The sequence below is a fragment of the Macrotis lagotis genome, chromosome 7 (assembly GCF_037893015.1).
Source record: "Macrotis lagotis isolate mMagLag1 chromosome 7, bilby.v1.9.chrom.fasta, whole genome shotgun sequence".
Taxonomy (NCBI): Eukaryota; Metazoa; Chordata; class Mammalia; order Peramelemorphia; family Peramelidae; genus Macrotis; species Macrotis lagotis.
Window position 1 is genome coordinate 32,183,843 of NC_133664.1, and position 14,990 is coordinate 32,198,832.

The following is a 14,990-nucleotide window of genomic DNA, read 5'->3' on the forward strand; positions in this document are numbered from 1 at the left end:
AGAGCTAGGTAATTATAAAGTATCTGGGTTCAGATTTGAACTCAGGTTCACCTGAGTCCAGAGTCAGTGCTCTATCCACTGCACCACCTAGCTGCACCTCTCCCCCATTTTTCAAATATTTGGAGTTTTGCTGTTTCATTACTATTACTATATGATTCCTATTATTCTTTTTTTAATGATGAGGCAAATGTGATCTACTTTTCTTGATAGCCAGTCCCTTACTTTTCAAAATGATTCATTTTATTATCCAAGGTAAAAAGGAAGCAGATTATACAGAAAACATTAATTTTGATGTTGTCTTATTCCGGTAGAATGCCAGGAAACTCTTTGAAGTCAAGGACTTTTATTTATTTATTTGTTTCATAGTCCCTGAGTCTAGAATAAGTATTTAAAAAAAAAAACATTGACTAAAGCCTCTTCAAAAGACGAATATTGAAGGCAAGTTTGGTTCAGAGAAAGGAAAACAGAAAAAGAATTTTCCTAGATTATGTCCCACATCTTTTTATTATTCCTAAAAGGGAAAATGAAATGGCTGTCCCTTCCTATTTATTTCTACCCTGGAGAGTAAAAACAAAGTTGATAATTAAGCTCCTTAAATACTAAGTATTAGCCAAAGAATGATGTCATTAGAATTGTATTCTATTTAGTATGGTTGATCAAAAGCACGGGTTAACTGAGATTTTCTGTTAGAGTTGATTCCTAGCAAATTAGCAGAGATGGAAAACATGCAAATTTCCTACTGAGTCACAGCCTCATTTTACCAATTTTATACATTGACTCTATGGTATATTTTTGGAAATTATAATCACCATTATAATCATACATTTATATAGTGTTTGAAAGTTGCAAAGTGTTTTATAAAGGTTATTCAATTTATCTTCATAAGACCACTTAGAATTAGAATTTTATTATCCCCATTTTATAGATGAGGAAATTGAAAAAAAAAGACTAACATGCCCAAGGTTACACATGAAGTGTCTGAGACAAAATTTGAACTTGATCTTCCTGAAATTCACTTCTTTTCCTGGAAGACTCTTATAAAACAAGAGTATCAAATTTACAATATACATCACCAGGAAGAATAGCTAATACTCTGCATGGGAGTTAGGATTCCTAAAGAAGATATCATTACCTGGGTCATTGGACTTAATTAATGAAAGTGAAGTTTATTGAGGAAAATGTCAAATCTTATATTTGGATGTCAAAAATTTCCTTTGCAAGTAAAACAGAGATAAGAAAATAGCAGTTTATCTAAAAATAAACCCACTTGGGGAGGGAGGATTGGTGAAATCAACAGTAATGCTACAGATAAGGGATTTAATCCAGTCAGACTGTATCAAGAGGGTTAATGTTCAAGGCAAGGTGGGTCAAAGATAGCCCCATCATACTTAGTCCTAGTATGACTACATCTAGAGAATATGCTTGGTCCTAGGCACAACATTTTAGAAAGCATAAGCAGTTTTCTTCGAGAAATGAACAGGATAAGGAAAATCCTCAAATCATAGTTTTTGATCAGTAGGAGAATCTTGACTTCTTTAGCCTGAAGAAGAAAAGATGGTGAGGAAACATGGTAGTTGTCTCCAAGAATTTCAGGAATTATTGGAAGAATTGGATCTGTCCTACTTGGCACCAGAGGCCAGAACTAAAGTAAGGGATAGACATTACAAAGAGACTGGATTTGATATAAGGAAAAAGCAACAACTTCCTTATAATTAAATCTGTCCTAAGTGGATTGAATGTCTGGAGGAAGCAGTAATCTCCCCCTTCAAATTCAATTCAATGGGCAGTGAATAGACATTCAAGACCCTGTTCAAGACCCTGCCCTAAAATCTATTGGAATAATCCAGTCAATCACTCATGTATGGTGTTAAGGGGATTTGTTTTCCTCTTTGGAATAGACTAGATGCCCATCCAGGTTCCTTTTGACTCGGAGTCTGGAATTCATGAACAGCTATAATTTCAAAAGGGCATAGCTTTTTAGATAGATAGATCAATAGATATATACATACTACATAGAGAGATACAGATAGATATATGAATAGATTCATACATATATCAAACAGATACATAGATAAATATATTAAATGATGAATAACTAGCTAGCTAGCTAGAGATTTATAGATATCTTTAGATATCTAGATATGTAGAAATAGATATTTATACATATATTACAGAGGCATAGAGGGGAAAGATCTGTATCTATATCTATATCATCTATATCTATATCTATATCTATATCTATCTATCTATCTATATGTATATATATGTATCTCTATCTCTATCATCTATATATATATACATATATATATATATATATATATATATATATATATATATATATATATAGCACTATATCTAGGTATCTAGCTATCTTTTTTTGGTGGGGGAGATCTCTGATTTCATTGGTATAGCAAGTTTCCAGTCAGGAATTGTCTTTACCAGTGCAAATTGGAATGTTTTCTGTAATATGTGTAGCCTTAAAGAATTTCCTGAAGCAAGAGAAATTAAGTGACTTGTCCAGGGTCATATAGCAAGTATGTATCAGTAGCACAATTTGAATGTAAGGTTTTTCTGATTTTGAGGTCAGCTCTTTATTTACTAGGCCATGGGTACCTCTTTGCAGTTAAATTAAGAGCAAAATTATAAAACCTATTATCATCATAGAATGTGAAATGCACACCTATCTTTATTTAATCAGAGAAAAATTCATTTGGAATGCCTTTTGTCTTTGATACATGTTGTGGACCGATATTTTACTACCCTAGAGAAACATTTGCACATTTTCATAACCCAATGGGTATAGTTATGGCTCTCATGTTGCTATAGACTTTTGACTAAACCATCAAAAGTAATGGTACTGTATAGGATAGGTCACTAGAGAAAAGGAAAATATGAAAGTAAGGTCAAAATAAAGTCAAATCTATAAGAAGTCTCTTTCTCTTAGAATGGGAAATTCAACTTTAGGAAAATATTACTAGGTGATACTAGCTGATGTCAAAGAATTACCATAATATAATAAGGTAAATACATGTATTGAGTCAATGGCAAGTTAGCTTAGATCAATGATTTCTTCTTCTTATTATGATCTATGTGTGTATACACACAATCACATATTCATACAAATATATATATATATATTGGAAGAATTGGATCTGTCCTACTTGGCACCAGAGGCCAGAACTAAAGTAAGGGATAGACATTACAAAGAGACTGGATTTGATATAAGGAAAAAGCAACAACTTCCTTATAATTAAATCTGTCCTAAGTGGATTGAATGTCTGGAGGAAGCAGTAATCTCCCCCTTATTTTTCCAATCACATGCAGATAGTTTTCAATGGTCATCCTTTTTTTTTAGGGTTTTTTTTTTTTTGCAAGGCAATGGAGTTAAGTGGCTTGCTCAAAGCCACACAGCTAGGTAATTATTAGGTGTCTGAGGTCGGATTTGAGCTCAGATACTTCTGACTCCAGGGCCGGTGCTCTATCCACTGATCAACCTAGCCACCTCACAATGCTCATCCTTTTGCAAGCTTTTGAGTTCCACATTTTTGTATCACCCTCCCTTCGCTCTCCCCTCCTTCTGACAGTGAAAAAATCTGATATAGGAATTATGTATGACTGTGTTTAACATATTTCCATCTTATTCATGTTGTAAAAGAAGGATTAGACCTAAGGGGTAAAAAACCATGAAAAAGAAAAAAAACTTAAAAGAAGTTTTAAAAAGTGAACCTGGTATGCTTTGCTCTGCATTCAGACTCCAGTATTTTTCCCCCCTCTGGATATAGATGGCATTTTCTGGAACAGGTTTCTTAGGATTTTCCTTGATCACTAAACAGCTGAGAGGAGCTCCATCCATTATAGTTGATCACAATGTTACTATTCATGTGTATAGTTTTCTCTAGTTTCTGCTTACTTCGCTCAGCATCAGTTTATGTAAATTTTTCTAGGCTTTTCTAAAGTCCAACCACACATGATTTCTGATAGAATAAAAGTACTCCATCACATAGATATACCATAACTTGTTCAACCATTCCCCAATGGATTGATATCCCCTCAATTTCCAATTCTTTGCCACTACAAAAAAGAACTGCTATCAATATTTCTGTACATGTGCATCTTTTCCTCTTTTTAATGATCTCTTTGGGTATGCCTGATCAAAAGGTATACACAGTCTTTCTGATCTTTGGGCATAGTTCCAAATTACTTTCCAATATGGTTGGATCAATTCACAATTCCACCATAGTGTTCCAAAACTCCCACTTCTCTTCCATCATTGATCATTTTCCTTTTTTGTCATCTGAGTCAATCTGATGGGTGTGAGGTGGTATATCAGAGTTGTTTTAATTTGCATTTTTCTAATGAATAGAGATTTGGAATATTTTTTCATATGACTATAGATATATTTTTTAATTTTATTTTTTAAGGCAATGGGGTTTTTAAGTGACTTGGCCAAAGTCACACAGCTAAACAATTATTAAATGTCTGAGGGCTGGACTATAGATATTTTTAATTTTGTCATCTGAAAACTGTCTATTCATATACTTTGTCCATTTATTAATTGGAGAATGATTTATAGTCTTATAAATTTGACTCAGTTCTCTGTATATTTTCAAAATGAGTTCTTTATCAGGAACACTTGTTTCTAATCTTGATTGCATTGGTTCTCTTTGTGCAAAAATGTCTTAGATTAATGTAATTGAAATTATTCAATTAGCAATTTATGATGTTCTTTACATCTTGTTTGATCATATAGTCCCCCTTCTTCATAGATGTGACAGACTATTCCTTGTCCTAATTGGTTTATGGTATCACCCTTTAATGACTAAATCATGCACCACTTTGACAGTATAAAGTGTGAGATGTGGGTCTATGCCTAGTTTCGGCCTTATTATTTTCCAGTTTTCCTAGCAGCTGTCAGAGTGAGTTCTTATCCCAGAAGTTAGAGTCTTTGAGTTTGTCAAACAACAGATTACTTCAAACATTTACTACTGTTTCTTTTTAATCTAAATCTATTTCACTGATCCACCATTCCATTTCTCAGCTAGTAGTAAACAGTTTGAATGACTGCCACTTTATAATATAGTTTTTGATCTGGTGTGTCTGAGCCCACTTCCTTTGCAATTTTTTTCCATTAATTCCCTTTATATCCTTGATCTTTTGTTCCTCCAGATGGATTTTACTATTTTTTCTAGCTCTGTAAAATAATCCTTTGGTGGCTTGGTTTGGCACTGAATAAGTGATTTAATTAGGTAGAATTGGCATTTTTATATATGAACTTAACCTACCCATGAGCAATTGTCATTTTTCCGATTGTTTGGATCTGACTTCTATTTGTGTGAAAAGTGTTTTGTAATTAATTGTGTTCATATAGATTCTGGTTTTGTCTTGGAAGGAGGATTCCCAAGTATTTCATGTTGTCTATAATTTCTTTAAAGGGAATTTCTCTTTCTATCTCTTGCTGTTGGACTTTGCTTGCCATTTGGGATATTTTATATCCTACTACTTTGCTAAAGTTGCTAGTTGTTTCAAGTTGCTTTTAGTTGCTTTCTTCTGCAAAGAAAGAATGAGTTTTGTTTCCTCATCACCAGTGGTAATTCGTTCAATTTCTTTTTCTTCTCTAAATTGTTAAAACTAACATTGCAATATTGAATAATAATGGTGATAATGGTAACCCTGTAATTCTTACAAATTGAACTTCTGGGAATTACTTTAAGATTTTTGTCCTCAAAAATCCTCCACAAATTTTTTTTTCTAGAAGTAACATTTCCTATCATCAAGAGAAATAAGAAATATTGAATAGTACAAAAATAAGAATTTTTATGAAAAAAAATCAGGAAAATATGTCTACCATCAAGTTCTGTAAAATTTCAATACTCGAACAAATATTGATCTGTGGATTTACAGAATACTTTACAGTCAAATACATCAAAAATAAAGTCTACTATTAGCTTCTTCAAGGAAAATATTTGTCTGACTCTATAAACTACCATGTGTCTGTACTCTTCAGTTATCATTTGCTTCCAATGACTTGATGTTAAAATAGAGCATCTTATCAGGGTGTATATTATTATTATGTTTAGGCTACCCAAAAGGAACCTTTGAGAAGTTTGTTCTCTTTCTTTCCTCTTTGGTCCTCTTCTACATAAGGTCATGAATGTATGTTTAATCTGAGTTGGGGAAACTGTGTCTCACACAATAACCTTTTTGTTATATAATTCATTTAGACTTATTTCAATAAAGTAGAAATTACTTCTCTAGAACTACCTTAAGAATAGAGAGCCTCTTTGCTTTCAAATACTAACTAACCAAAGGAGACATGAAGACATAGAAATGAGGCATAAATAAATAAAATCACACCCATTTAATTTTAAGTCACCACACTTTCAGGTTTGTTTTATACACACTTTCTCTCTCTCTCTCTCTCTCTCTCTCTCTCTCTCTCTGTGTGTGTGTGTGTGTGTGTGTGTGACAGACAGACAGAGATATACATGCAGAGTCAGAGAACATGAAAAATAACTTGGTTTTTCTTACAGAATTAGGAACAGGTACCTGACTAGCCACAATATTATCAGATTCTTCTCTCTCATCCCATTTCTGTCCCCCCCCCCTTTAAATATATATGTATTTCAGGGACTAAGCACAAAACGATGCTGGAAGCCCGAAATGGAAGTGGGACTATAAAGGCATTTCCTCGAGCAGGAGTAAAAGGCAAAGGACCGATCAACAAGGGAAACACAGGCCTGCAAAACAAGACATTTCACTGTGAAATCTGTGACGTGCATGTAAATTCAGAGACACAACTTAAACAGGTGAGCGGTTCCAATCTGAGAGCAAGAACCTTTGGTCTCCCCAAATGAAATGGAAACGCAGATTATTCCTTTACATTCTAACAATTTGCTGAGAACTTATATATGTGTAGGATCTTGATTCTCTGAGAAAGAAATGAAATGCTCTTCTGGGACTCCCAGATGTACAATCTGCTATGGAAAAGCCACTCTGTGCAGTAGGCCTATTGACCAGTAAACTTCTGAGATTAGATTTACTAGCCAACTAAATAAGATTTTGCTTAAATAGTAAATTTTCCAAGTCATTATTAAATTTCTTACTATAAACCGGGGGTACTGATCAATCAATCTATCAACATGGCATCAAGCACTGTGGTCGTAGTGTATGAGTGAAAATTTTTGATTTAAGAACTTTACATGTGTAGTAATTGTTCTTAAAGCATTTTTAAACCATTAAATAGAATTAAAGAAATTTTCTTTGAAGATATATGTGATAAAATGTGAGAACACAAGCTTCAGATGATCATTCATTTTGTACAACTTTCCAATTATAATCAATTTTGCAGGCTTTTGAACTCTTACTCATTGAAACCTTATTTATCTTTTGGATTTATTAGGTTGACCGAAATGTACAGGCAGAGGGATAAACATGAGTATGGAAATAAATTCATCTTTGTCTGCCATATGGTTTTATTTACCCATAGAATTTTCTTTCTTTTACAAGTCATCTTAGATAAAAAGAGATTTGTGCCACAGAAAAATAACAGCACATCTATTCATGTTAATAACTAAACCTAAGTAGATATAACCCTTAAAAGTATGTGTATGTTTTGGTTATTTTCCCGAGATCATATTTGGATGGAGAGGGATCTAAGCCTGTTGATTCTCTAATTCTGTAATAAAATAACTAAGTCAAAATTTCAAGTATTTTTAAATATGTGCTATATTAAAGAGAATTTGTTGGATGTTGAGCCCAACAAAAGGATTAGAAGAAAGTCCCTCACCTAAGGTTCCTCTATTCAAATAGTGAATATATGGTATATATTAATGATGCGTAGGTGAGACAAATTGCAGAAGAGTGTAGAAGGTGGTGGGGAAATAAAGAAAGCAAAGTAAGGATTTGAAAAGACATTGCTTGGAATGATTTAGGAGATTGGTAGGGGATTGGTGGGAGATTAAGAGGGTAGAAAATTGAATGGTTAGGGAGAATACATTATACAATGTCAAGATTATAGAGGAAAGAAGTGAGGCCAGAATAAAACAGTTGGAGCAGAATTTGAGAATTTGAGAAAAATGAAACTCATATGAACTGATCTGAGAAGACTGAGTAAGAGAAAAATGAAGATCAGGACATTATAATTAGAAGAAATTTCTGACTTTATGATTTTGAAGACTGAAAAAATTTGAGTTAGGCAGGAAGCTGTAGTAGTTGGGAATCAAGTAATATGGAAGAGAGCATAAATTTTAGAGGTGGAAAACTTGGGTTTGAGTCTGGACTTGATAACTTAGAAGGATTAGGCACATCACTGTGCTTTTCCATAACTGTTTCCGCATAATTAGGAAACATAAATTGAAAATATCTGAGTTCTCCTATAATTGAATCCTACGTGTGTTTCCGTGAGTGGTGTAGGAGCTAAGGAGTTCACATAAGCAACACTAAGTAAACTTCACTAATTAACTTTAATTAATAATGATTAGAAATTCAATGCATAAATTGAAAGGATGGAAAAATAACATTTTCAAGGATTCCTGTTGATAAGTTTTAAAAGTTTCTTTCCTTTCCTTATATTTCATAGCACATCAGCAGTAGAAGGCACAAAGATAGAGCTGCTGGGAAACCCCCCAAACCTAAATACAGTCCCTACAATAAACTTCAAAAGGGAGCACATCCACTTGGGGTGAGTACAATTTTCACTTCTCTCCAAAATGGTTTTTCATTTTAAAATGAGCTGATGAATCTCTGAGTGATAGTATTTGAGATAATGGTTATATCTACAAAGAATGCAAGTATTTCATCTTTTCAATAACAATTGAATCAACTCAATCCAGGGAAATTACCAGCATCTAAACTAATATTTTGCCACTGAATAGATGCAGCTGTTAGCCCTAACACTGTTCATGTATCTTTTCCTTGAACTCCCTATTTTTTCAGTGAGCCTAGGAAGAAAAGAGAAAGCAATAAGGAGAGGCCAGTATGGTTCACTTACTGGATATTTCTGGTATTGATTTCAAAGGCAAGAAGTCTCTTGGAAACAAAGGGGAGGAAAAACAAAACACTTCAGCTGCTTCTGTTGAGGATCTAATGAGTAATATAGACAAGTCCAAGTCAACTAGCATGTTTTAAGCCTGAGTGGCTTGGGAGTCTCAACCCAATCAATGTTTTGATCTGAGCATATTTCTTTTTCCCCTTTGCATTTTGTGATCCTAGAGAATTCCACCTTTCCATTTGTGAGTTACACCTTTGCAAAATGCTCACCATCTCTGTCTCTCTCTTTTCTGTCTGTCTCTGTCTTTGTCTCTGTCTCTGTCTTTTTGTTTCTGTCTCTCTGTCTCTGTCCCTCTGTCTCTGTCTCTCTGTGTCTCTGCTTTCTGTCTCTGTGTCCCTGTGTCTGTCTCTGACTGTCTGTCTCTGTCTGTCTCTCTCTCTCTCTCTCTCTCTCTCTCTCTCTCTCTCTCTCTCTCTCTCTCTCCCTCTCTCCCCTCCCTGTCTCTGTGTCTGTCTCTTTCCCTCTTTCTCTCTCTCTCATAAATATATAAATATAATATATAGATAGTAATATAGTAGTGCTAGAGATTGATTGATTTGAGACCCCAAAGACAAATGCAACAATAGATAAAACAGTAGTATAAAAATTTCCAAGGTGTTACAAGAGAAATTTAGCATTTAACATCTATAATGAATGTATGCATATAAATTTATATTATATTATATTTTATTACAATTTAATTAAATATAATTTTAATTATACATACATGAATTAGGCGGATAAGCATCTATTTGTGGTAATAGTATATTATATATTTATTTATATTTTTAAATAGGTTTAAATTACATTAAGAAATTTTCAATACAATTATTAATCTTAAAAATTTGTTTTTAAAAGTTCCAGACATTTAAGGAGCTATTTTCCTTGATGTAGATATATACTTTTATTTGTCCCCTTGATGTTTCCCCTTTCCATCTTCTCTGGGACTTTACTGTAGCAATCATTCTATCTTTATTTTTACTCTCTCCCTTTGTAATATCTTCTTTTCCTCTACATACTAGCTGCTGATTCTTCAATCCAAAATAACTTTAGTTTTATTTATCTATAATGAGAGAAAGAGATCATCCTTTTCTCAATCCTACTACCTTTTTGTGTCTTTATCTTACATATCTCCTCACCTTCACTCTTTCTTGGGAGGGGCAATAGGGTAAAGTATCTTTGCCTAAGGTCACATAGCCAGTTAAGTATCAAGAGGCTGAGGCTGGGTTTGTACTCAGGTCCTCCTGACTCCAGGGCCAGTACTCTATACCATCTTGCTTGCCCCCTCACCTTGCATTTTAATCTTCTATAAATTATTGTTCTTGGTTTTCATTATCAAAGAAGACCAAAATGACATTACTATGTTTGAGACAAATGACTATGTCCTACTGTGGCTGCTCAAACCAATACGAGCTTGGAATGCTCTGCCACGGTTGGGCACAAATAGTACAAGTGAACACCTGGGGTTGGTATACTAAACTTATAGATGTCTCATTTCCTTTGAACTGCATCAATTTGTGATTCTAATAGAGTGGAGCACCCTTACTGATGAGGGCATGCCATGCTGGGTGGTTCTGTGCCAGTGTCTCCCATGCTGTACCTTCAGGGTATTGCTTCTTCTGACCCCTTGGTGAATGCTTGCCCTGTATGAGTTCTCTATAAAATAGTCTTTTTGGCATTCTAACAAGGTGTCCAGCCCATTGTAGTTGCATTCTCTATAGCAATGTTGGAATGCTAGGTAGATTAGTTTGAGAAAGGACCTCAATGTCTGGCATCTTCTCCTGCTAGGTTATCTTCAGAATCGTCCTAAGACAATGTAAATGGAAGCCATTCTGGGGATAGAGCACTAGCCTTGGAATCAGGAGGAAAGGAGTTTGAATTGAGCCTCAGACTTGACACTAACTAGCTGTGTGACCCTCCATTCATCCTCATTCATATCTGGCCACTGGACCCAGATGCTTCTGTAGGAGAAAATGAGGCTGGGGATTTATAACAGTACCTCCTCACTCAAAGGCAATTCATGTGCTTGTCATGGCATCACCTCCCTGATGTTGTGGTCTTCTTGGGACATGAAGGACAAATACTATTAGAGCTAGGTCCGTATTAAGTGCTCAATAAATGTTCTTTCTATAAAGTGTAGTTTACCCCCCACCCACACACACAAACACACACTTCCACCTTCACCATCAACTGGTTTCTCATTGTCCTGTAATCCTTGCTACTCTGGAGAAACTTTCTTCTGTCATCAGTATCTATTCTCTTTCCTAATCACATTCTCCCTTTCATTGTATGTATCTGGGTTTATAGCTTATTCTCAAATTAGACTGTAAACTATGTATGTGTGGCCAATGCTTTATCTTACATATTTATCTCTTTGGTGCCTTATTCCTAACTGGTACTTAAGAAAGATTGAATATTCTAGAATTCAACTAAAGTCTTCCATGATGAGTCCTCAGGGTAGGTCAGAAAAAGGCCTTTGATAGCATAACTCATTCATTATGCAAATGAAATGGTTTTTTGTTTACTTGTTTGTTTTGCTATGAAACAGTGTTTACTACAAGATAAGAAATGCTCATTTGGCTTGCCATTGATTTCATTGCCTTATTATGCTGGCTTTATCATATGTAATCAAAATATTTCCTAAAAGTGAAGATTATGGTTTTTAAGATGTTCTTATTAATTTCAAATAATTAAAACTTTTACTATCTTGTTACTATAATATAACTAGAAATCATCCTCAAAGCTGCCATTTTATTTTTATTTAATTATTTTTTTTGCAAGGCAATGGGGTTAAGTGGCTTGCCCAAGGCCACACAGCTAGGTAATTATTAAGTGTCTGAGGCTGGATTTGAACTCAGGTACTCCTGACTCCAGGGCCAGTGCACTATCCACTGTACCACCTAGCTGCCCCAAAGCTGCCATTTTACTGATGCTTCTGACAGGAGGCCCAAGCTAGTGGTTTAGATTGAAGCTGGGAGAACACAGCTCTTTGTTGAAATGAGGAAATAAAAATTGTTTAACTTGTTAAATTTGTTAGACTTATTCAACAACCTGTTAGAGGTAAGATCTTTCACTTCAAGAATAGCTTTTGATTTCATTGTTTCAAGTTTTTCTATGTACTCAAATCAGAGTGACATTCTCTGTGGCCCAATTGATAGCACTGGATTTTCAGATGACAGCTATCTGTCTGAGGGATAATGAATCTCTCCTTCCCTCTCTCCTTTTATTTTGTTTGGTCTGAATCTCTCTATGTAATTTACTTAAAATGTACTCCTCATAGAGATTTGATGTGCCCATCACTGCCTCTTTTACATTTCTGATCCCTTGCAGTCCTGTTAGTATCATAGCTTTGGAAATTAAAGGGACCTCAGAAACCATTGAGTCTAAATCCATATCTTAGAAATAAAGAAACTGAGGTTCCAGGAGAATTGATTTTGGATCACAGAATCAAAACTCTGGAATTAGAAAAAGTAGAGGTTATCTCATCCAAATCCCTCATTTTATAAAACTGAGTTTCAGAAAGTGTTACAAATTCAGAATTTGGAGTGGAAAGTCCCTTCCAGGTCATCTAAACCAAGTCTTACAATTTACAGCTAAGGTAAATGAGATCCAGAGAGGTTAAATGACTTGTTCAAGATCCGACTACTAGTCTATGACTCCACAGTGATGTCACTTCCTGGGTCAACAATCCCAAGTTTGGTGCCCTTTCTATTATGCATTTATTAATCAGTTATCTTTGACAATTAGAAGGTTATGTCTTTAATGAGAGTGCGCTAGCATAAAAATGTGAAGAGGGTGAAAAGGGCATTTTTTTGTTTACAATATGCCAGTCACTAAGTAAAGTGATGTAGCAATGTTGGAATGCTAGCTAGTTTAGTTTGAGAAAGGACCTCAATGTCTGGTAGTAAGATAGTACCTGACCTCAAAGAGTTTACATTCCCTTTTTCTCTCTCTGTTCCTCTCTCCCTCCCTTCCTTCCTTTCCTCATTCTTTCTTTCTTTCTTTCTTTCTTTCTTTCTTTCTTTCTTTCTTTCTTTCTTTTCTTTCTTCTTTCTTTTGCTTTCTTTCTCTCTCTCTCTCTCTCTCTCTCTCTCTCTTTCTGTCTGTCTTTCTCTCCCTTTTTTTCTCTCTCTCTTTTCCTTCCTTCCTTTCTCTTTATTTATTTATTTTTTTGCGAGGCAATGGGGCTAATTGGCTTACCCAAGGTCACACAGCTCATAAGTATCAAGTGTCTGAGGCCAGGTTTGAATCCAGGTCCTCCTGACTGCAGACCAGTGATTTATCCAGTGCATCACCTAGTTGCTCCTGGAGCTTCCATTCTCAAAGGAAATGACCACACACACACAGACACACAGACACACACAGACACACACAGACGCACACACACAGACACACAGACACACACACACACACACAGACACACACACACACACACACACACACACACACACACACACACACAGAGTCTCCTACCTGAATAGTCCAGTTAGCAGCCAAGTCTTCCTTTGAGAAGCTATTTGCCATTCTCCAGTTTTTCGCAGGTGTCTGAAGCAGGTCTCTCTTTCTTCTGAATTGTCCTTTGGGATTCTACAACTGTCTAATTTGGAGCCAACTGAGCAAGGACACCGCCAAGTGATGTTGTGTTTCTCTTCCCCCTTCTTGGCCCTCTCCCTTCCAGGTGAAACTGGTCTTTTCTAAGGAAGCTTCCAAGCCATTGGCTCCCCGGATCCTCCCCAACCCCCTGGCAGCTGCAGCGGCTGCCGCGGCTGTGGCCGTGAACTCGCCCTTCAGCCTTCGGACAGCTCCGGCCGCCACCCTCTTCCAGCCATCTGCACTTCCTCCCGCACTCCTCCGGCCTGCTCCAGGGCCCATAAGGACCACCCATACTCCTGTGCTGTTTGCTCCTTACTGAACTCCACCTGGGAGTCATTGTACTGCAATAATTTTTTTTTCAAAAAACAATGAAAACAAAAAAATGAACTATGCAGTGTTTATTTATAGTTTAAAGTCTATCTGAAGAGCCAGGACTTTTGATAGTGAATTGAAAAGATTCTAAAAGGGGATGGGTGGGAGGGGAAGGGGGGCAGCATTTTCTCCACATAAGAGCATTCCTCTTGAATATTGACTGTTTTAGAAGTGATCTCCAGCATTGACTCGTAGTGATACCTAGAACTTACGAAACCTTTGTGACCGTGCTTTTGGGCACCTGTCTCCCCGCATTGTCTTTCCCGCTTTATGAAACAACTATCCATTTGTCTAAGGGCATTAACTGGTTCCAATGTATATTCAGTACTTTATTCTGTAGATTAACAAGAAGAAGAAGAAAGAGAAGCAGCAGCAGCAACACTGTGAATAGCAGACCCCTTCCTGATCCTCCTGACGTGTCAGCAGTTACCGACTATTTATCAGAACAAAATTAGATGCAGTAGTTGTCTTGTAAAACAGTAGCCATGTCTCAATTTACCATCTTTAGGGTTAGCACTGAATCCCCAAATGGTAGAATGACCAGCCAGATCCTGTGAGTAGCCAATGCTACAGCTGGGAAGGTCTCCCCGAATCAATCACCTTTCTCTCCTACTCAACTCTGAGACAAATGCAGTGTTCAGAGATGTTGTATAGTGGAGTCGTGCTTTGGGGTAACTCTTCCCCTTAAAAACAACCAGGAAAAAGAAAAGTGATTTGTTGCAATGTTCTGAGTACCCAGAGACAATAAATATCCACGTTTTAAAATATGGATGGGTAAGCCCTGGGGAAAAACACGTGCCATGGTTACAGAGAAAATAAATGATGGCAGGCAGCCGACCTGCTCAGTTTCTGTGAGCTAGGGATGGCCATAACCTTGAGCTATCGTGCCAAGATAAGTTCTGAGTAGGAAATCCATGGTCATCCCTACCTCATCAAAAAGGGAGCATATTATACCTCTGCAACACAACCCCCTTTATATCATGCCAGTGGCACTGTG

At 36.1% G+C, this 14,990-nt stretch overlaps 1 protein-coding gene across 6 annotated transcripts in view; it reads left to right on the forward strand.

Annotated features, from left to right (window-relative positions):
• ZNF385D (zinc finger protein 385D) overlaps positions 1-14,084 on the forward strand; it is a 978,888-nt gene extending 964,804 nt beyond the window's left edge. For all 6 annotated transcript variants that reach the window (XM_074195714.1, XM_074195715.1, XM_074195716.1 and 3 more), the window contains 3 exons: positions 6,628-6,806; positions 8,579-8,680; positions 13,707-14,084. In XM_074195714.1, coding sequence (XP_074051815.1) covers positions 6,628-6,806; positions 8,579-8,680; positions 13,707-13,940 — 515 coding nt within the window. In that variant the 3' untranslated portion in view covers positions 13,941-14,084. The remainder of the gene's footprint in view (positions 1-6,627; positions 6,807-8,578; positions 8,681-13,706) is intronic.
• Positions 14,085-14,990: the final 906 nt, after the last annotated feature.